Here is a 23520-nt window from a genome sequence, read left to right as displayed (position 1 = left end):
CAAATTAAACCACATGTCTCTTGAATAATCAGTTTATTAATGAATTTAAGGCCACTCTGGACTGTGCAGATTTCATAAAGAGAGCAGAAATAACTCACAAAGTCACATTGCCCTTGGTTGCTTTCAGTACTACCCTGTGGTGACTGCTTTCTATTGCTGCCGAGCTTATCCACATCAGAACGGAATCAAATCAAATCAAATATAAAGTAGCTTAAAAAAAAAAAAAAAATTAAAAGCCCAAAAATATTGGGTCAAGTAACAGTAAATAATGGAGACTGTACATTGTGACTTGGAGAATACAAGCTTCCTTTGCACCATTTGTCTCAAAAATGCTTCTTAAAACAGCGAGGAGCACTCTGCACAGCAGATAGAAACGAGCATTTTTTAGTCACAATGAGACAGTTTCCAGTTGACAACATAGACACTTCAGCATGCTTCATATTTTCTAGTTAAGCACTGATATGTATCATCTCCATGTTGTGCTCAGTACATTCCCATACCCTTACTAATGGGTTCTCTGCCATGCATATCTACTCTTGATATAAAGATGCTATTAGTGACCAAGTGTTGAAATACTAGTATAATGTCTGTTTCTAAGGCCATAGGAGTTGAATATGAATTCACATCAAAATGATAATAATACAGTTATATAGTCATCTATTTTTGAAAATCACAGGCAACCACTCTCAGAGCTCGTCTCATCCACTTCAGCAGACAAATACCACAAAAACACGTTTCAGTACAGCATTTCAAAAAAAAAGAAAAAAAGAAAAGGTTTTTCCATCTGCGATTTGTACTGAATACATGTTGGTTTGAGATGCTTTAAACTCAGAATAGACAAATATTGACAGGCAGAATTGATAGGCCTGTCTATTAAAATAAAATAATGCATTGTTACAGAAACCATTCACAAGATATGAAGTATACTGTATACACACACAGACACACACATTTTTTATCCACCATCACAGCTTTCCAAGCAGTCGTCTTTGGTTTCAGCCTTGTTCACCTGCCAGTACAGCCACACTCACTGCGTAAAGGGACTGTCTTTGTTTTTCATCACATAAACAATCAAATCTGTCAGCGTGGAGAGAGGTGAAGAAGAGGGCGGAGAGGCAACATGCAGTATACGGGCACTAGTGGGAAGGATATGGCAGATGTCTCCATGTGACAACTTTTTAAGGAACTGGCTTTTCACAGGTCACAGGTGGTGATTACAACAAGCGACAATTGGCCTGACAGCAACAACAATGCTAATCTGTGTTGAAAAGAAAATAGTCACATCTTAAGTAAACTAGCTAGTTAGCTAGTGCTATGTTAACATAAGCTAAAGATTGATGTAGACTAGCTAGCTAGGGTTTTATTACCACTAGCTACCAGATGTAACTACCAAGCTAACAACTGATGTAACTTAGCTAGCTGGTTAGCTTTTGCTTTGCTAAAACTGGCTATCAGATATAACTAGCTAGCTAATGTTTGGCGTAGATTAGCTGTTTAGTTAGAATTTACATTAGCTATCAGATGTAACTACCAAGCTAACAACTGATGTAGATTAGCTAGCTAGTTAATAGCTAGCTAGCTAGCATTTTGCTAGCGTCAGATATTTGGATGTTTTGCTAATGTCTGATGTGACTGTGTACTCTAAATATCACCTTTACAGGTCGCCCAGTAAGATATTTTGACCATCTCTGTAATTTCCTTTCAACATAGGCAAATCTGTCGGCATACATAGACGTCACACTGACTTGCTTCAGCTTGTTGCTGTGTTAATGTCAACACTGCCTCCATATTGGACAAAGCAAGACTGACCTTTGAACAAATTCATGTTTACAGAGGAGCTGTTGGATGAAAGCACTATAATTTTTTTTTCCCTCAATCAATTTCAATAAGTAGTGTTATATTCAAGGGTGAATGATCTACATGGAGGAAGAAAAGTTTTGTTTTTGTTTTCCAACTTATTCCAAGTAGAACATGAACTCTTTGATAGAAAAACTCATTTGAGATCAGTTGAGAAATAAACATTATAGTGCTTTTCATCAAGAAAAAACACAGCCCCCTTTGTTTACATGTATCTGTTCACAAGTCAGTCTTGCAGTGACCAATATGGCAGCGAAACTGATGTATGATCCAAAGGCTAGTGTGACATCTATGTACATATGTTTATGGATGACTCTCATGCATAGAACTTCTAAGTACAGGGAACAGAAAAGGAGAAGGTTGACCGAGGTTCAATCAGGTACAGAGCTAAAAAGGGCCGGGGACTTAGGAAAGGTCAACTGAAGAAAGAACATGCAAAATCACAACTTTCTCTTGCAACTGCCCACCAACAGTGATCACAGAGATTTGCCATATCATACTTTGGGCTCAAGCTACTGAACTAACTTGTGTGTCTACATGGATAAATTTGGTTTCTGTAACTTCAGCTTGAGACAGCAGTTAGTAATCTCTACTCCTGAACCTGTGCTGATTTGATGACGATATGTGCAGATCAAGGACAGGAGACGGGCAAAAAGATTAAAGACATTATAGAGATGGACTGCATATAAAGTATTGAGGGAGCAAGCCAGCACTCTTGAGGGGAACATTTACATAAGGAGTTGTATACACACTGCACATAATCAACACATAGATTAAAAAAAAAATCAGCAAGACAGACTCCATTTTGATGTGAATCACAAGCTCATTTGAAGGCAGAAGACTGATCGCTGTCACCAAGACCTCCACTGTTTGATAAAGGCAAATACACAAAAATGCACAAAAAAGAAAATTCAATCAAATGTTGAATATATTTGATATGCTGAAATGTGAATGACTAAACTGAACGCTACACAGAGGAAATGTACTCTTGGCCTTGGTGTACAGACCTAAAATGTTTTCTCATTCACATTGGTAATTCTACTGAACCTGACACGAGGCTAAATTATACACATCATCCAAAACTTTGAAAACATCAGATTTAGTCTATGTTCTGATACATAAACCAAAAGGATATAGGTCAGTATCTCAACCTTTTCCAAACAAGACCCCAGATATTTGCAGACAGATAGGATATGTGCACTGTTATGTCAGAAGCAGTAATAGTAGGAAGAGTAACACACAAATCTGTTCCTTGATACAGAACTCATTGTAGCAGCTTCACACACTCGACTGGTAACAAAAACTGTCACCTTCACTCATATATTCACTGGCGTTGAGACAATAAATGAATCAGACACTCTTGTGGCACAGTGTGACTGCTGGAAATTGCAGCTACTGTTCCATTAAACAAAATATCCCAAATAATGTAAGGTATGAGTGAAATGACCAAAAATAGAGCAAGATTCTAAGGCATCACAAGGTTTAAGCAGCGACCACAGCGCTGTAGATATATAAACTCATAGAGTCCAACTTTAACCCTTCACTCTTCACTGTGGCTCCCTTGGAAGAATAATCAGTGATGTCGCAGGAATCGAGGTGGAGAGCCGTCACTAAGGGTTGAGAAATTCAGATAAATTGCTGTTACTTTGAATATATCAGGTGTTTTTAAATCACCCAAAAGAGTACCCCACCGTCCGCAGGCAGTATGACGTCGATTCTACAAACTAATTCCTCCACGACAAAGTTTAAAACGAGCAAAAAACTCCAGGCCACTGAAGTTATGGCAGAGTGAAACATGATCAGTGGTCTCTTGGGGCAAGATTATTTCTCTGAGTGGCCCTCTTTGAGTTTGGCAGGGGGGTCGGCGAGGCCTTTCGCTGGGGCTTCGGCAGGTGCTTTCACTGCAGCTTTGGCAGGAGGAGGCGGCGTTGGGGGAGGTGGATGTAGACCGGCCTCCGTGCCGATGTTGACAGTGATGTTGGTGTAGAGAGGCAGGTATTGCAGTGAGATTGTCTCATACTCAGCTGTGTTCATCCCGTCCAACTTCCAGGTCTGACGCGTCTTGGCCAGCATGTTGAACCTTTGAATGGAGAGGAAAGATAGAGAAGTAAATATTATCGTTTCAGTCCATCATATTGACAAATCAAAACATTGAGGGTGATCAACCGTATTGAGTGGTTGTATCATTTGCAGTGACAAACAGACATGTCTCATCATTAGGAAATGAACATTAGGCAGGCAGTACAAATGGATGACAGAATCTTTAAGACCTTGTCCATCAAAATGAAAGACAACGAGAAAGTCTAAGGCAACCTCTGGAACAGTTTGTCCCTTTAATGTCACACTTAAGATTTTTTTTAGGTCTGCATGGCAGCTAAATTCAGATCTCATACAGATTTCTCACATGAAACCAACTGCATCAACTTGTGTACTGTACCTCTTTGGGTTCACATCATTGCCTTTGTCCAGCTTGTGTTTAATCATCTTGTAACGGCCAACCTTCAGTGATGGACGAGTGATGTACATCCCTGCCAGAGACACTCTGAGGAGACAAGAAACAAGTGTCAGACTTTTATACAGTCCTACCGGGTCTCAGACATTTCCTTACTGAGATCTTGGCTCCACAACAGTTGGAGTAAAATTTTTCAATTTACTTATGTTTTTATCCTGACCTGCAGGACACTTTAATGTCTGACTGGCCACTGATGCATTATTTCCACTTTCATCCTTAAAGGTATACTTCATATTATTTTAAGTTTGGTTACATGAGGTATTTATCAAAAGTCCATGTATGACCAACAGTGGATGGTGGTCAGCACACCCAGAGATGAGCACCACCATGGAAGCTAAGAGATGAACAGGTTCAGCCCCCCCCCCAAAAAAAACAGTATCAGTTAAAGAGAAAGATATGTTAAGAATATTTTCACAGTTTTATTTTGCCGTCAGACAGCCTCTTCTGACAGGAAACCACCATTATATAAAATTAATATCGCTTTCTCCATAGCAACTAGACTGCATAAGGAAAATCTGTAATTTTACCTCGCAGAACACAGGAGTTGCTGGTCTACCACTGCCTAGATCAGTTAGTTAATAAGTGTTATTGTGGGACTTCTGTGAATCTGAGCTCACCTTTTTAAACACCAAAGTGTCACAATAACACAAACAAACTAACCGACTGAGGCAGCAATAGACCAGAAACTCCTCTGTTCTGTAAGGTAAAATTACTGTTTTTCCTTCTGGAGTTTGGTATGTAAGTTAATACTGCTCTCTCCAAACCAACCAGTTTCCAGTCAGAAAATGGCATCTGACAATGAGCAGACATTGGCCTTAGCTATTCTCACCTGACTCCAATATCATCGTCCTCTCCACCCCATCCCCAGTAGTTATTGGGGAAGCCATTCATTTTGAGGTAGTGCAGTGGCGTCAGAGCTGACACTCCTCCAAAGTACATCTTGTACGGAAGCCTGGAGAGAATTACAGATTGCAAATAACACAGTTGAAACACTGAATCTGCTATGGATCTATCTATGCAGAGCAAACTCTTGCAGGGACATTCAGACAGGAAAGGACATACTTGTAACCAAATTTGTCCATGGCGATAGCTGCATGCTTGGGGTTGGAGTCACAGATGTACGTGTTGCGATCGTCCTCTGGAATGAGGTCCACATCATGGAAGAAGAGACAGTCCCAGTCTTCCTCCTTCATGGCCTCCCGGAAACCCACGTTCATCAGCTTGGCCCTGTTAAAAGTGTAGTTTCCAGCCTGCGAACACAGACACTTAATGTAAAATGTATTGCAATGATCTCACCTTAGACACCAGTCAACAAGTTCTAAAACGGCAAGTAATTTATCACCTCAGGAGCAAAACTGGGTTGGTGAAGTGAGAAGCTCTGACTCTTGACTTTAATGTGTAGTAATTTAACAAATCAATGCTTCAAAAAATCTGACAAGCAATACCAGGGCCAGTAACAGTTCAAGCATTGTTCATGTTTCATGTTGTTACTAAACTACGTAAAACATGAAATGTGGCTGCTCCCACAGCCTGGGTGACTAACGCTGTAATATTAAGTGACAGTCCAGAGAAACTGTGTGGACGTTACAGCCCCATTTGAAGCAGCTAAATAACCAGAGCAGGTCGAATGCTGGTAAATGTTTCTTCATCTTGCTTAGTGTTAAAGTTCCTACTGCAGCATGAGCCACATTAGCTTTGTTGTAATACTGAAGCTGGTCAGTTCTGCTCAGTGATCCTTGACACCGGTGTGTGTGTGTGTGTGTATTTGTGTTGCTGCTGTATGCAAATGTACTTGATAGACAGGTAACAATATCACCATGTGTGAAAAAGAAAAGGTCAAACTGCAGGGATTCATTTACTTGCCAACATTGTGTAACTACAATGGGCATATAGCAGCTCGCTTGCACAGACCATGAAGTTCCCTGCTTGACAGTGAGGTGAAATCCATAGATAATGTTCCACTTAAAATTACTGTACCAACTTACTTCATTTATCATTAATGAAGTACTTTGCTTTGTTTTAATACACATGATATTGTAGAAATAGTCATTAAATATAATACATTAGTATCTGGCGCTTTCTTTAGTATCACTACTGTCAAAGTTTCAGCTGAGCTGAGCCAGAACTAAACAGTGATGTGAAAACATTGCAGACCACTGATTGTTCATACAACACAGGACACCCCCTCTGCACAGACCAGGTTAACACCAGAATTTTTAAATAAACAAGCTGCCATCAATATTGACCACAATTTTTTTATGCACTTAAAACTGGCAGTCTGCACAACCACACGGTGGGTTATTGAAAAAGTGCAGACATTTCAAGAACACCACCCCTTTGTATAATCTCTCATAAGAGCAGCACAGCTCTGTAGTGAAAGAGATAGCGAGAGAGGGAGTGGACAGTCACAGAGCAGATGAAAAGGTGAGCAGTGAACTTGCTCTATCTAGCAGTAAATGTCCACTGTACGTCAGTGAATAAAGTCTGCAGCTTCTTAAGACAAATGGGTGCATGCTGTTTCCCAACTGCTGGTACAGCATCGCTATGACCATCAGCTCCACCTAAATCAACAGAGTACTGTAGTGGAGGCTAGTGCAATAGAAAAACAAAGTACAAGTACCAAAAGTGAGTAGAGTACAGTAGAATCATACTAAGTAGTGAAAATGTGGCTGTTTATAAACCTACTACACTTATTTTAAAAGCATCCTCTTAGCTGAGACAAGAAGCAGGATTCAACAAAATGACTGTCCAAAAATCCAGCTCAAGAGGTGTAGGAGATAAAGTGCTGAGGAGTAAACATGAATGAATTGTTAAAAGCAGGTAAGAAGATTAAACCCTCTAAGCCACTTGAGCATTCTCATCCTCTAACATGCACATACAGTGACAGCACACTAGGGGGCACTCTTCATCAAGCTTGAGCTGTTGGTGGATGCCAAACAAAGGACACACTAGTATATACCAAATTAACAATTATAGCTGTAAATATCCATCACAAAAAAAAACTTAATGTTGCAGCAAAGGTGAAATCTACAAATGTAAAATGTTGCTTTTGCATTCTTCAACCTTTAGAGCTAGTATATGACATAGTTGTTTGTGTTTTACCTGGTGAATGACGTATATTCCATACTGGAGCTGCTGTCGCTGCAGAAAAGGATGCAGGTAATATAGTAGGAACTTAAGGTGGTGTTCTCTGTGTCTGTGGGGGATGATGATGGCTGTTCGGTGCCTCGCCTCACAGTCAGGTGGCCTGTAGCGTCCTCCGCGCACCACCAGTGGATTTTTCCTCTGAACCTCTGCCAGGGTGAGCCCTGATGGAAAACTGACGTGGATCGGCCCAGCTGTGAGCAGATATTGGTCATTAGCAGAGGGAAATAACATATGCTAGATGGAGCAGAGGCAAATAATCTGGTTAGTATGAGAGCTTATGATTTGAATGTGATATGGCGGTCTGAAATGACCTTTTCTGATTCTGATATGAGAAACTGAACTGGCCTGATACTGGCACAGAGCTGGATGTGTTAATAAATGTACCAACATCAGTTCTGACACTTGGTCTCTGTTTAAATTTGAGCAGGACAATATATTTAAGTGCAGGTTAATTATTTTTGTGCAGGCCCACTGACACAGACCTCAATCCATGCACAACTAGTCACACACTGTTTCAGAAAATGACATTTTACAAACTTTTCTACTAGAGATGTTTTGATATACCAGTATAATTGTGACATTTAAATGTTTTACACCAAAACAACCTATATGAACAGCACTACAGGTGAGAGGAAAAATACTTATTTTTGATTTTGGGTTGAATTGTCCAAAAGGAATTTAAACAAATTAAAATAATATTTATTTACATAAACCAGTGTATTTTTATGTACCATTTTTCAGGAGCTTACAGGTCTCAGGATTTTGTCTGATCTGACTTTTAAGTCTAGAAATGTCAGTAACTGAGCTCCATTTGACATAGTTTTGTTTGGCAGAGCCATTTGTTGATTAAAGACAAGCAGACAAGAACAGCTGTTTGAGTGAGAGCCTTATTGTTTTCTTAGTGTTTGTTTAAATTGTTTGTACTTCATTAAGTAATGTTTACATAACTACTGAACCCCTAGAATTGTTCAGATATAACAAAATCAGATATAACATAAAATTATAAATTGATTGCCATTAAGAATAATTGTATAGAAATAGGCAGTCTTCTTGTGGATGGTCTCATTAGCTTATATAGGTCATATGGAGTATTAAATTGAGACTGCTTCATAATCACTTAACTCCTTGTTATTGCTTTAAATTGAGAAAAAGAAGTGCATTTTATATCTTATTAATCGTTACAGAGTAATTGATTATTGATTGTAAACTTGGTGAATACAAATATTGGTTATGGAGAGTGCACAAAATTTGCAACCCTGTTCTGTTTGTGCTTCATGAATTAATGTTTCACATAACTAATATGCTGCAAGAATTGTTTAAATAAAACCTAAACGGAGAGACAGATGTGCATTTTCTATCTTATCACTCACTAATGGTTAATTGATCACTGACTGTTAACATGTAAGATTTTTTTCTCAATGACATTTTAAAGACAAAATTATTAACTGAGAAAAAAAAACACTTGTTAGTGGCACCTCAGACCAAGAAACCTGTTACAAGGTACAATGAAAGACTTCAGTGTTCATCCCCCACAATTTGTCTGACACTCCAACTGAACTTATGCAGACTGTTGATCATCTCTCCTCCTCAAACCTGTTTCAGTGACCCTCCAGGGGGTTTCTGTTCACTTCAAGATAGAGTGAACGCTCAGTAAATACCTTATTAACCTTTATCCACTATTTTAGTCAATGCCTTGTGTATCAGTTATCAGCACTGGCAGTGTTGTGGGAACAAAGGGGCAGAGCCCGAGAAACAGAAAACTAAGCCTTAGGTATTGTGAACAAACATTATTAAGCAGTATCAGATTATCCATTGGTCTTTGTCCTCGCCACACACTTGTTTTCTTTGTCATCCAGGTAATGTTTACAGCAAGGTCCACTTACTACCCCCCAGCTTTCAACCAGATCTCACTGTCTTCTTCAATGGAATAAGTTTGCTCAGTTGTCATGAATTTTTTCCCCCAAACTGCTATTTTCAAAGCCATGATAGATTTTAAACACTTAAAACACAAGGTTACCTGCAAGCTGAATTTAAGGTCTCTGCAGGTTTTCTTCCATTCTGTTTGTTGACTTGCAATACATGCATTTATCATTATTTGTATTTTCTCAAACTATTTTTATTGTTATACAGCAACAAAACAGTAGCACATTTTCTTTATTTTAAGAGTTTTGAGCATTGATCACTTAAGGTTTTATTCAACTTCTATTTAACATTTTTATTTTAAGAGTACATGTTATTTTATTTAAGTTCAATTTAGCAGTAATTAATTTTCAATTTCCCCGAGTTACTGCGTACCATTTTTGTAGTTTCACTGCTCAACATACCTGTAATAGTACAGTAGTCCACACATATTTGCATTCACTTAAGTTGGATTAAGTAAACTGTTAGATTGCCCAACACTGTCATAAAAACCTCATAAATGTAATAGAGAGCTGTCATAAATGTTACATGCACTTGACAAACTGAGCTGCTGTATGTCTGCTTTACAATCCCAATTTGCTGCAATAAAACAACTGGAGTGAGATAATGTTTTCCTCTGGGGACAAAACTTCCGGCTGAAAAGAGGTTATAAATCACAAAACATCACAATATATGTAATCACAATACTCAGGATACAGCCAAATGTTTAAAATTACAATATAATATCATGATTTAAATATCATGATAATATTGTATCATCTCTGGCGATTCCAACCCCTAACTACAATTAACAGATTACTCACTGATCCTTTAATGAATTTTAATGTCTTTATTGCTCATGACAGAGCAAAATGTTTGCACACCTGTAGATTAAGAGGTACACGAGACAAAAATGTAGTACAACAAAACTCCAGCACACTTGCAATCACAGATATTTGATTATTAAAGATCAACGATTGATTGCAGGAGAAGAGGACAGTGTGCAGGAGTTTTCTTTTTTTTTTTTGTAAACATGAACCGGTAACATTAATTGTTTTAATGCAAATGTGTGGGCAGCATTAGGCACTTATTTTCAAATCTGCATCCTGTTTTGTTGCTATATTCTTACTTAATTTTGAGCTATTTCATTTTTTTGGACAATATTAATAATTTATATTATAATACAACAATATTTTTCAGGAGATCAGTGACAAAAGGTCAATATAACTGTCCCATGTTCACTGTACATCCAATGTAAAAAATAAATATACAAGGAGGGACAAATTTTATACAAACAAAAAATGCTGTAAAGCTTTTTAAATGTATTATTTAATACAGAGCATTTTTTCAAGCCATTGTTTTTTAATGTTGTGATAAACTTAGACTTTTCATCGTAGTAGTATCATACCTTCAGTATTTGATATTATTACATCTCTCATATAAACTACGACTACCAAAAAACAACACCACCAAACAGCAGCTGATTTTGTACGACTCAGTTCCAAGAAGCGTGACAGTCCACCAACTGTCATTACACAAGTGATGTCTCAACTTTATGATGCAAAGTGTCTGACAGCTACACCACTATGATCACTTGGGTGTCAATCCTGCTGCTTGAGACATCTTGGAATAAAAGCCACTGAGAGTGTGTAAAAACATGTATCTCAACTTCTGATAGCACAGGTTTAATATGTAGAAGCAAAAAAATTTGTTGTCAGACAATTTCCATGAAAAATGCACTTGAAGCAGAAACAAGTGGCTTCAACCAAATGGTGACTCTACATAACACCTGATGCACAACACAACTATTGAATGGGAGAAGTCATCAAAATGACTTTCAAATAAACAGATTTTCGCTTCACATTCCACCAAAACATGCTTCTCAATTGTGACTGCATGAATGTTGGTTTACAGAGGGGCAATTTATATGCAGGGTGACATGGGGCTGCTGTCAGTAGCTCAATCAATGTGAAGGAACAAGATTAATGAATAGATTAATGATACTGTGCGTAACTTTAGAAAATTGCCAGCTTGGTCATACATGAATGCTGTATTTAAAGATTTACCAATGTGAAGAAGAGAGGATGTACCATCTGTTACACAGTCTAAAGAGCCTACACCCTTTCCAAAGTCAAACTCGAAAACTTTCAGTCGTTTTCAGTGCCTTACAGCTGTGGTAAATTACATATTTATAACCATATAATCAAAATAATTATTTCACTTCTTTATCACTTAAATCAGAAGTTATTGTGCTATAAACAACCAAAATTACATTTCATGATGGAATTCCATGAAAGGGTGACAAATTAGGGGAAAACAAGAAATTTTCATGTGTTCAAATTAAATGTATCATCTGTCTGTCAGTAGATGTGACATCCTGTATAGCCTGTTGGAGTGATATAAAACAATACAACAGAAATTATACACTCCTGGCATGTTGCTGTCTGTTAGCCTCCCACTCACTGTTCAATCAGAGGCCACACATCAAAAAAGACTGATCCATCAGTGACAAGTGATTCTCAAGCATCTTCAATTTGCGCTAAAGGCAATTAAGGAAAGGCAATTAGGCTCTTTACAACTTTTTTTATGGTATGCCAGTACACCACATTCTTCCCAGGAATTGACTTATTAATGGAGTGTGTCAGCTTGTAAGCTCTACAAAACATTATTTTTATCACTTGCCCAATCAGGCAAGTGAGCTGCTAGATTTAGTAGCCTGACATGCAATTTTAGTGCAAATGGGCAATCCTTATTGTTGAGCTCTGAACAGTTTTTAAACTTTGAAAACACCACAGTAAAATTTAAGTGTTTTCAAGGATATCCAGCACCTTTGTGAACCCAGGTACCATGGAAGAACACAGAAGCAGACAGGACCACTCACCTATGAGAGGGGACGTCTTGGGACAGTAGGGCATGTCCTCTCCATGGCTATGAGCTTTGGATAGGTGGGAGAGGTTGGCATACACATCCCCTCCAGAGATGCCAGCTGCTGTGTGGTTGCGTCCTGACAAACCAGCGGTGTCAGGTTTGCGGAAGATGCGGATGAAGTAAGAGACCCTCTTCTGGTATCCCTCTCGGGACAGCAGTGCCATAACCACCAACTGGATGCCCAGAAACATGAAAAGGTAGCGCCATTTGGACTGGATACTGACCATGGCGACGGCTGTGCGTCGTCAAAGCAGCAGAGGTCGGGAGGAGAAAGTGCAAAAAAATCACTGACTTAAATCTCAGTGATTTAAATGCAGGGCTATGAAAGTTTTCTTCAAGCAGAAACAAAATTCAGGAAGTTGATGATTGTCAACAGAGAGTTTGGTGGAGGCAGGTGTTGTGGCTGTTAACACCCACGCACCAAATCTAACACACTATTTCTCTTCTCTACAATATGGCAGCACACTTTGAATGTGACAGTTACTGTATTTAAAGTTACATGCAAAAATCTGTGGCAATTTGAATTTAGAGCAAGGTGTATAAAAGAAATAGACAAAAGTAACACAAAAAAGGCACTTTTGGTAGGTTGTAACTGAAAAAAAAAACCCACCAAGATGAGGAAAAGTAGAAAAATATTCTAAATCAAGAAAAAAAAAGTCTTGTCTTCTTTTCTGTATTTCACTGCATTCCTTGCTGCAGGTCACTATGTGACAAATATCTCCAAAGTTGACTGTTGGTCCAATTTGTGATTGGCGTGGGGAGGTAATGCCAGTCCCACATCATGTGGTCTCACCCCCATTGAATTCCATCCGTTGCCCCGTGAAGCTCATTCTCCTCCGGTCAAATAAACGGCAGCGTCAGTGTCTCTGGCTCGCTCTCTCTTCCTCCCTTTGTGAGCTTTATGCTGCCTTCTGTTCTCCCTCATGTTCTCTCCTGAGGGAGGCCTCTGCAACAATAACAGCCGCCATGACAAAAGGGAGCATATGCAGCTGTATAGGACCTATACTTTACAGAGGATTACATAGCCTCCATCGACTCCCTGCCTGACTGGCTGGAGAGACGGGGGGAGTGGACCACGACCAGTGTGGGAGGAGTGGTCAGAGGTTTTGCATGTGTGTGTGGGTGTATTTGTTAGGGGGAGGGTTTCATTGGAGAATCAAGGCTTGAGAGAAAAAAGAGAAGGGGGAGGAGATGGAGGAGGAGGGAGAGTTTTGATTCTCACTGCTATTGTCTCATAATGATGCAATCCACAGCCATGAGACACCTCTAGCAGCTCAGTGGATGGACAGAAACTGGACCTACTGCTCCAGCACGGCTCTGAAAGACAAAACAAAGAAGAGGAGGAGGGACAGTTACATTGACTGACACCCTTTGGTTCAAACTGTTGACATCAGCGATTATGTGCTTACAGCTGAATGTCTTTCCCATACAAACAATGACTAATTGTGTGCAGTACAGGCCCAACAAATGGATTGTGTTTGTTTACATGGAGACTCAACAGCACAGTTGGATAGCCTTGACTAATCAGGCCCAGCATGGGCTCCAGTGCAGAGAGGCCTGCTGCCCACAGCGGATGGCAGACGGGAAGCCATACACTGCCATGTGGATGAAACTTCCTCGATCTGGAGCCAACAAACTCAGTGGCCCTGTAGTTTGCTGCAATGTTGTGTTTGCCGACCTTGCATAACCCCTGCTCTGGTGCCGTCTGCTCACTGCAGTATCCAACACATCCTTAGTTGCAAATCAATTAGTGCTTGTTAAAGTAGACAGCCACAGACCGCTAATCCTAATCCCACTGAATGCTACAAGACCGGTGGAGAAACTGAGAGGGAAGGATAAAAAAAACTGTTTAAAAGAACTAGAGCAGCTGTCAACCTCTCACCTTCACATAATACCATCGCTGATTTTACAGATTAGATACCAAAATTTACAGTTTACTAAGTCAAGGTCTAAAACCATATGGAACTTCAATGTCTTAACAACTAATGTTAACCAATGCTTTAAAGGGGAAGACTAGTATTTTTCAAGATCTTATTTTCCCCTGTTTTGTGACTAAAGCCCCATTTCCACCCAAAGTACCCAGAACTAGTTTTCACAGAATTAAAAGCTTATTTCAGCCAGTTGTCGTCTCAGTTTCCAACCTGATCTAAAGACCTGCGAAGATTAAGCATATTAATCTCATGACTGTTTTTATATGTAATTTTTGCACATGACTATACAACAACGCCACCATATAAAACCTATGCTTCCCATTTCTGCTGGATTTTGTCCTTAGCATAATCACTCAATACTGAGTCCCTTTTAAAGGTTCCTAATACCTGAGAATAATTCCTGTGGTGGAAACAGTCCAGTATTGACAGACTGCTGCAACATCGGCCATGAAATGTAATGCAATGTGATCATCATGGGCAATTATTCCTGCTGAGGTACATCCACTAAAAGTGCTTGTTTTTTGCCACTGACAGACCCAGATTGTTATTCCTGCAGTTAGTGTCTGACAACATTATAGAAAAGGATCCATACAAAGATAGAAATTTTTGTTAAAGAGAAAGATTCTTTTGTCTAACCAGGAACAGTCACTTTATGATCACTCTCGTCAAAGCCACCAGACCCCATTTATTTATTTTATCATGTAAAACACATCATTCAGACTTGACAGAAACAAAATAAAACTCCCCCAAACCGGTTCATCTTTCTTTCTTAATAAAGGCTTTATTTCAACCAAATTATAGTTGGTGATTGTTGGAACAGAAAGATGAACCAAAACAGTTTTTGTGACTTTTATTTTGTTTCTGTCAAACTTGAATGATGTGTGTTTTATGATGATAAAACTACTCTCTCTGTATATGGAGTCTGGTGGCTTTGGCGAGAGTGGTAAATCTGCTGTTCCTAGTTTACGCTTACCAAAGTTACCCTTTAAGTCATATAGGATACTACATATTGGTTGAAAGCAATCATATTTCTCATTAATTTTTTTTCTATATTGCTGGGCTAACTGTTTTCAAAACACTTCATAAACTGGTTAATCCCAAAAGTGCAGCTGTGTAGAGGCCTATTAAGTTCATTCCTAGTGAATCATCAGTGGTGTTGTCATCTTCAGCACTCACAGCATGTGATGCTAATTACACACGGGAAACACATTATACGCACTCTTATGTGAGCAGAGTACATTGGTTTTCAGAAGCAGTGTTCTTATTCAGTGTGCTTATGTTTTCCTAGTGTTTGGTCTGTCAATCAATCCATACAACACTCAAGATGTGTGCAATATAACTTTTATTTGAAAGGGCAGCCAGACAGAGAGAAAGACTGAGTGCTCTATCAAGAGATGGCAACAACTGTGAAAAACTGTCTTCTATGGTGCAATATCTGTCCAAATCTGTGCAATAGCTGTTTAAAACTGAACGTTGACACAATGCATGAATAGTAATTTCAAATAATGCACCCTTTAATCACCTTTAATAACTATGTACCTCTTTTAATTACTTCTATTTATCTTTTTTATGATTACTGTTATTTGCATGGTGGCTGTATGTCTGGGTGTAAGTGTGTGTGCCTGTATGGAGTGTAAAACTATTGTCATTGCACAGTGTAAAATTAAATTTGCTGTGCATTGCATAAAACAACGCATTTTATCTATCATAAATGGATGACGTCCTACTCTTTATATATTATATTCTATCACATGCAGTAGTACAATAAATAAGAGATGGGGCTGATACAGTATCCATATCAGGTCATCATGGGAAATTGTTAATGAGAACCATCTCTCAGCTGCACATGTAAATGTCATAAGCCAGAATACAAAAGCGCCCTACAGTGGTTGACAGATGCCATTACATTAGTTACATTACACAAACTACACAAGCTCTTCAGACTGTAGTTTCATCATCATCATCGAAAAAAAGCATCATATCTGTATCGGAAAATATACTAATTCAGATATAGGAAAAAACGTGGATCAGTGCATCTCTACAATTAATAGTAATCTCGAAAATTTAAAGGGAACTACTTTTTCCCCACACTACTTCATAATACGTTGAAATAATGTTGTTTACAAGGAATTGTGATATGCAATTTAGTTTTGTAAATGATCATATGGATAATGCATTGGGCTCTGAGTCTAGCAGTGCCATCACATTCAATGCTTCCTCAGGAAAACATTTACGGTTAACATCCTCACTAACTGACAGGAAATGGTTGAATGTACAAACCAAGTTGCAAAAATCTTCCTTTAAGGGTGAAAAATACACTCCTTGATCAACCACTACACAGATAGGACATCTGACAAACTCATGCTCACTGAACTGTAGCATTGATGTATTTCTGCATTTTGCTTTGACAGCTGACTGTGAGGATTTTCAGTTCAAGGATAATAAAGGTTTTTCTCTAAGGCGATATGAGGATCAAAAAGAAGAGGAAAGCCTCTGCCTGCCGCTGCAGATGATTTTCAGCTGCATGTGGAACTGCGAGCAGATGGGAGATTGACCCCTCTCACATTGCCTGGCCCCTATAATAACCCCGTAGATTATGAATATGACTTATGAAGATCATGCCATAAAGAGTCTGGTTAATCCCACAGCGAGGAAATTCAACTCCACCACTCAGAGATGTGATCCTGAACACAAAACAAGTGACCTGGGAAACTGTAATCTTTTTTTTATTGTGATGACTAAGACAAACTGGTCATGTAAGATGGTTTTTCAGGCTCACTAGATTAATATACAAGATTAAGCCTCTCAGGTTTTCAAGGACAAAACATGAATGAATAGACATAGATCAATGTGCTGTTTGAGCCACTAGATGACTAAGCATCATATATTAAGAAAACCCCCTGGGACAGAATTCAAACTTTCTATTAGAGCCTGACTGATATCCAGGAAGTCTTCCTGGATATTGTCTTTTTGTACTTTTCACCTGCCTCACTAAAGAGCACCTGTGTGATAAGCCATCCAATCCATAGAGTGCTTCCTTCTCCCATTATGAACTTAAATTTTGCTCTGTTTTGTTCAATAACAAAGACTAAGGTAAAGTGTCATGTTTAATCTTGGGCTGAAACGTCTGTATAATGTCAGAAAATAGTGAAAAAGGCCCATCCTAGTTTTTCAAAGTCCGATGTGATGTCTTTAAATGTCTCATTTTGTCAGTCTAAAGCCCAAAGATATTAGTTTAATATGATAAGTGGAAAATCTCCATTGAGATCCTGAAAACAAGATTTTCTGCCATTTTGCATGAAAAAAAATTTTAACAATTAATTGATTATCGAAAAACAGTTTAATTCCTTTTTACCACTTGCAGGGTGAGGAAAATGAGATGCTAGATTTACTAGCCTGACATGGCATTTTACTTGCCCCTGGGCAATCCTTATTGTTGATCCTTATAGGGTTTATCTCTAGACTGTAAAATAAGGTAGGGTGATTCGAAAAATACATTACCTATCGACAATGGGCTGAATCCATTGCCAGTCCGTACTTTTTTGCAGATTTCTAGGGCAATATTTGTCATTTTATTTTGCAAATGTAATGGTCTGCAAAGCAATAGTCGCTGCTCTGCAACACGCTCTAATCCAGTGGCACAGTACACAGCCAGAGCCGAGTGCACTGAGCTGGGTGAGGAGTGAGAGAAAAACAGGCTGCAGAGCCTCTTTGAACTATTTTCACGTGACGAAATATGGATTTACTTTGACCAAACCAGAGTTGGTCATTGTTGAAAGAGTGGACAGACTAACAAAGACGGGTTTGGTGAGTTTTACATGTTTTGTTTGAATGAAGTATGTTTTACGAGGAGTTAACAAGCCAATTCGGCTTGTCTTCGTTTGGTAAAATGGAGAAACTTGAATTCAGAAGGTGTATGGTTGTATTTTTCCGTTTAAAAAGTACACGCAACACAGCAAACTGAATATACTACTAATCACTGGTTGATGGGCTGATGGTGGCCAGTTGGAAAATTTTAACATATCACCCAACCCTTCTGTAATATATCCTGCCATACATATCATTGTCACAAGTGTTTGATAGACATACTTGAGGGATCCCAGCAAAAAATGTGTATTTATGTATTTATTCTATTTAATATATAAATTTTTTAAAATTTAATTTTTCACTCCCTATCAGCATCGGCCCCAAAAATCCAGTATTGGTCGGACGCTATTTCCTATGACAACCACCTCTAATGCTCCCATATTCCAGCATCACATTGGCCTGTAATAAGATATACAGACATCTTTACAAAGGGGAAAAATGATAAGTCTGGTTTACTTCAACGCTTGAGGGCCATATTGTGCTTGAGCTGGCTTATACAGTGAAAGAACTTGGCAGCAGGCAGCTCCTTCAACAAAGCTCAGGCACTGACTTAACACGCATATAAAAAGAGACCCAGTGACTAGATTTAGACGAATCTTTCTGTGTGAGCTAAAAGGCTGAGGATGAGGGGTGAACCAAAGAGAGGGAAGGACAAAGCAAACTAAGAGGAGCTGGAGGGGGAGAGGGAGAGCAGCCAACAGTTTGGTTACACTATGTTCTTTTGACTTTATTGTCTCTCCTGCACGGATATCCTTCCTCTCTACGTTTAGAGTTTAAAAAGAGGCAGGTTTGGCATGACATATTATACTCTTGCACACCAAAGCAAGCATTTTTCTCTTATTTATTTATTTTTTTTACCTCACTGTGCAATGTGCGCGTTAAACAGTGATGGCACATAACAGCTGACAAATGGGACATTTTCTTTTCTGCCCACGGGGCATTAATATTACATATATATGGTATGTCCACATGCATGCTTGCACACACATAAATGAATGCAAGAGGAGCCAAGAGGGCTAGCGTGGAGGTTAGAATGAAGAGCAGACAAGAAAATAAAAGGGGATGGGGGAAGAGAGTATGGGAGTTATATATTTAGATCATCAGCTTACGGTTGTCCCTGCTGTTCAAATCCTTAAGGGATAGTATAAAACTGACATAGCTCATTGACAGCCATAGCAGCCCAAAAAGAAGACAAACAAGCAGCCAGACCAACTCACAGTGGGGGTAACCACCGCAAAAGAAGTTAACCTAACCAGACATTCCTCCTGAATCTCTACTGGCTCCAACACCTGAGCCACTTTTCCTCTTTTGTCTGCTTCCCCCCCCCCCCTCAGCAACTGTCAAGGGGACCCATTCTCGGATCTGTCGCATAAATGCTCTAAATATTGCACTTTCAACACCAACAGTCATGTACTACCTGTCATGGGTTATTTTACAGTTGGTAGTTATGAGCCAGAAATTCCAGGCACAGCTGGTTCATATCAAATGAGCAGAGCAGAGATGTGGCCCATCCCTACTTGAACACAATGCTATTTAACTATTGTATATCGGCTGCAACTGCTTCAGGTTGGGCGATATATTGTTATTGTTTGTTTGAAATGGAGAGTATAGATTAAAATAATAACAATGCAGGAACAGCATATATCAGCATATTGTTTCTACCTGTGCCTTCTCAGCCACTATTTAATACATACTTTTTGACTATGGTTCGACATGAGCCTATATCGGTATCAGCATACATGTTGTCAGATATGCACGGATGTGAAAATTTTTTAACAGAACATAATCCAGATTGCTTTTATTTGTTAACTTTATGGACAGCATCTTATGCATATTTGATGTCCTTAATTCAAGTTTAATACACACATATTTTGCTCTCTTTTTGTTTTATTTATAGTTATTTATAATTATTAAAAAGATTGGAGAACATTTACTATATCAGTACCCAAATATCATTTTGGACAGCATGTTCAACTGTAAAATATCATGCCTCCACTACATATCTTTGTCACAAGATAAGTGTTTGATAACCATATTTGAAGGATCATTGCACAAAATGTGTGTGTATGTATGTATTCTATATGTTCAATTCTGTATAAAGAACATATGCCAAAATATTGATATCAGAATCGTTTTACTCCCCTTAATATCAAAAATCCAGTATGGGTTAGGTCGTAGTCACTGTCATTATAGTCTAGTCATTATATCCATATTACTGATGATTATGACTACTGTAGCTCAGCTGGTGGAGCATGTGGACCATGTGCGGAGGCGCGCACACACACACACACACACACACATACACACAGTGATATTTAACATTGTTTTTTTATTTTTAATCACCCATCCCTACTGTTGGGTAGTTTAATCTACAGCAATGGAACATATTCTGTATTCATATGTTTGCACTATTTGAGAACTTATGGTATGTTATGTTGTTGAGTGCCATTCGTATTGACTAGTAATTTTTAAAGTTCACAGAGGTGTTATGTGTTTTAGCAGCACTGGAAAACAAAAAAAGCAATTAATGACAAGAAATATAGAAAAGTTCAAAACTTCTGTTCTGTGCATTTTTACCAAGAAAGTAGAAAAACAGGATAGAAACGCTTGCCACAAAACCCAGACAAGACTGCACAGCCTGGTAAAGGCCTTAACCTCTCAATCCCATTGAAGCACATAGCGAGTCTCTGCATTAAGGGATAAAGCTTTAACATCTGCCCAAGTGTGTCATCACTTCTATATGTGCTGGGCTATCAAGGATGAGCAAGTGCGCTTCAGTCTTAAATGTGCGACCTTCCTGTCAAATCTGCTAAACCTCTACTACTGTTAGTGAGGGGGTAGTCCGTCAAATCCCACTCGCTTCTGCACAAAGATTAATTTAGAAGCTTTTATTCAGGGACACAGTATAGGAGTCGTGTAAGATTTACAGACTTATTAGCCATCTTTCTTAAAATCATGCATCCTAACCATGGAAAACAGGTCACGGTAGCAGGACATGACAAACATTTATACACATCTAACAGCCATCTAAGATGACAGTCAATGGGAGAGGTTACGTAAATCATCAGTCCCCTGGGTCTTTTTCAACATGAGGAAGATTACATGGCAGAAGAGCAGGTGCCCTTTCAAAATAAATGGCCATAATCACAAAACATTTGTTGAAAGTACCACTGGAAATTAAGTGTAAACATGTTGATCTAACATTTAGTCGAGCACAAAAGGCTGATGAAATTTGTATGCCTATTTCTACACCATCAATACGTTGTAAGATCTAACTCTAATGCGTATAACATATATTGAGCTCAGATTCCAACAACAGCAATTGGTGCCATTAGTGCACATCTGCACTCAGAGGAAAAAGACCTCATCAGTAAAATGAGATTAATGAATTAAACAGAAATCTTTATACTGTGGTCAACTGGAATAATGCCCAGATCTGTGGCTGCCTAAACAGTGCAGGAAGAACAGAGGTGGGAATTCGTTGAAACACAAAACTCTGAACCAGACTAACAAAACTCCAGCTGAGATTTTTAACACAGAAGGGATGCTTTTATGGAGGAAAATTAGGAATACTCCGATCAACCGGCCGGAGACTGGAACTGGCCGGATTTCAATGTGACTGGTCCTGACCAGTGACCAGCCAATCAGCGTCAGATATCTGATTCTGCCTGTCATGTTCGCACACAAGCTCTGCACAATGGTCATGTCATGCACGCGCTTAAAAAACTGACTGTAATGACAGACCCACAAAAGCACTGATCTGGACGCATGCTTGCATGAACTCAGTGTTAGTAACAAATTCTAAGAACAGGATAAAGAAAAGACAGACTGTCTATAATGAGACACAGCAGCTGAGCAGCTACCAGTGTCCAAGAGCAACAGTAAACTTTCTAGCTCTTCATGCTAATATTAGCCAGCAGCAGACTGCTGTTCACAGACTGACAGTTAAAGGCTCATCTGTTCTGGCTTAGGAATAAACAATCTGTGTTGATGCATCTTCTCAAACATTTTCTTAAGCAGACTCATTTAACTTCTTCTTCTGTTTTTCTCAATGCAAAGCTTTACTACAATAAACTGTTGCACTGTGTCTGTCTCTAGTTTGTTTACATCTGCTTCCACATGAAATCACATGAAATCACATGAAATCACGTTCCTCAAGATTGTATTCCCTCTAGTACATATGCTTAATATCATAATATAAGGCCTGGCCGTAACCTGGAGGACTTCTGGATAAAATGTAAAATAGTATTTAATAAATATTTTATAGTCAGTGTTTTATTATAAACATCCACTTTATTTTTTACAAGGAAAGTTGCCAAAATGTTTGTGAACGCAGTCAATTATAGTTCTTAGAAAGACTGAAAATCGTGACCAGTCAAAATCAGAATCAACAAATTAGACCCTTAAAAAAAAATGTTATCAGCCAAGAAAATTGGAATTGCTGCATCTCTAGAGAAAACTGCCTGAGAAGCTGTGTTTCACTGTTTATAAAGTATTTGAATGAAAGCTGAACCTATTTCAAATCCTGCCTACAGCCAGTGGATTCAGTGGGATGTTGTACTACTTACTCTTTTCCTATTTAGTCTGCAAAGGCACAACGTGTAAAGCCATTTTCACATATGAACTGAGTTTAGGTCAGGACATTTTCAGAATTTGTCCTTTCACACATGTAGACCACACCAGGAGAATACATCAGATGTGTTCTCACATGTTGGAAATACTCATTGTTAAGGCAGGGGGGGGGTGGCTGCAGTGCCTGCAGGTTGAGGAGGATAATGATTCATCTGTAATAATGTTTGTGTGTTGAAATCAATACAAACCAAGTGACCAAAATTATCACGGTTATCATCATTATCAAGGTATTGCTATAGTGAGCTGGAAATGTTCAAAAAGTACTGAAATTATTTAACCAGGTTTAATTTTAAAACCTCTTAATGACATGGCATCATGTCTTTTGCAATGTCAGTGATGCAAAACAGACAATTTGATTAAAAAATTGATAGCACTGGTCACAGCCACACAAACACATGCTTGCATGAAGTCAGCATTAGCAACAGATTCCAAGAACAGGTTAAAGGGAAGACGGTCTACAATGCGATGGAGCAGCTGAGTAGCTGATGGTGTCACTGAACAACAGCAAATTTTCTCGCTCTTCAGGCTAATATTAGCCGACTGCAGACTACTGTTCACAGACTGACAGTTAAAATCTCACCTTCTGTTCTGGCTGAAGAATAAACAACCATGTCAATGTGTCTCCTCGAACATTTTCTCAGCCAGACTCCTCTGACTTCTGCTTCTGTTTTTCTCACTTTTTCTCACGAGATTGTGATCCCTCTGGCACAGAATCTTAATATAATAAGGCCTGGAGCACTTTTGTAG

The 23520-nt window shown here is 38.8% G+C and overlaps 1 protein-coding gene across 1 annotated transcript in view; it reads right to left on the bottom strand.

The window, feature by feature from the left end:
- Positions 1-16: 16 nt before the first annotated feature.
- LOC146321724 (beta-1,4-galactosyltransferase 3) overlaps positions 17-23520 on the bottom strand; it is a 29525-nt gene continuing 6021 nt past the window's right edge. The window contains exons 2-7 of the mRNA XM_084726992.1: positions 12297-13660; positions 7472-7707; positions 5432-5619; positions 5199-5321; positions 4295-4399; positions 17-3937 (exon numbers count right to left, since the gene is read on the bottom strand). Of these exons, the coding sequence (XP_084583118.1) occupies positions 3679-3937; positions 4295-4399; positions 5199-5321; positions 5432-5619; positions 7472-7707; positions 12297-12570 (1185 nt within the window). The 5' untranslated portion in view covers positions 12571-13660 and the 3' untranslated portion in view covers positions 17-3678. The remainder of the gene's footprint in view (positions 3938-4294; positions 4400-5198; positions 5322-5431; positions 5620-7471; positions 7708-12296; positions 13661-23520) is intronic.

Source organism: Lutjanus erythropterus, chromosome 9 (assembly GCF_056507025.1).
Source record: "Lutjanus erythropterus isolate fLutEry1 chromosome 9, fLutEry1.hap2, whole genome shotgun sequence".
NCBI lineage: Eukaryota > Metazoa > Chordata > Actinopteri > Lutjaniformes > Lutjanidae > Lutjanus > Lutjanus erythropterus.
Note: the sequence above shows the minus strand (reverse complement) of the source record. Positions and strands in the feature narration are given on the sequence as shown.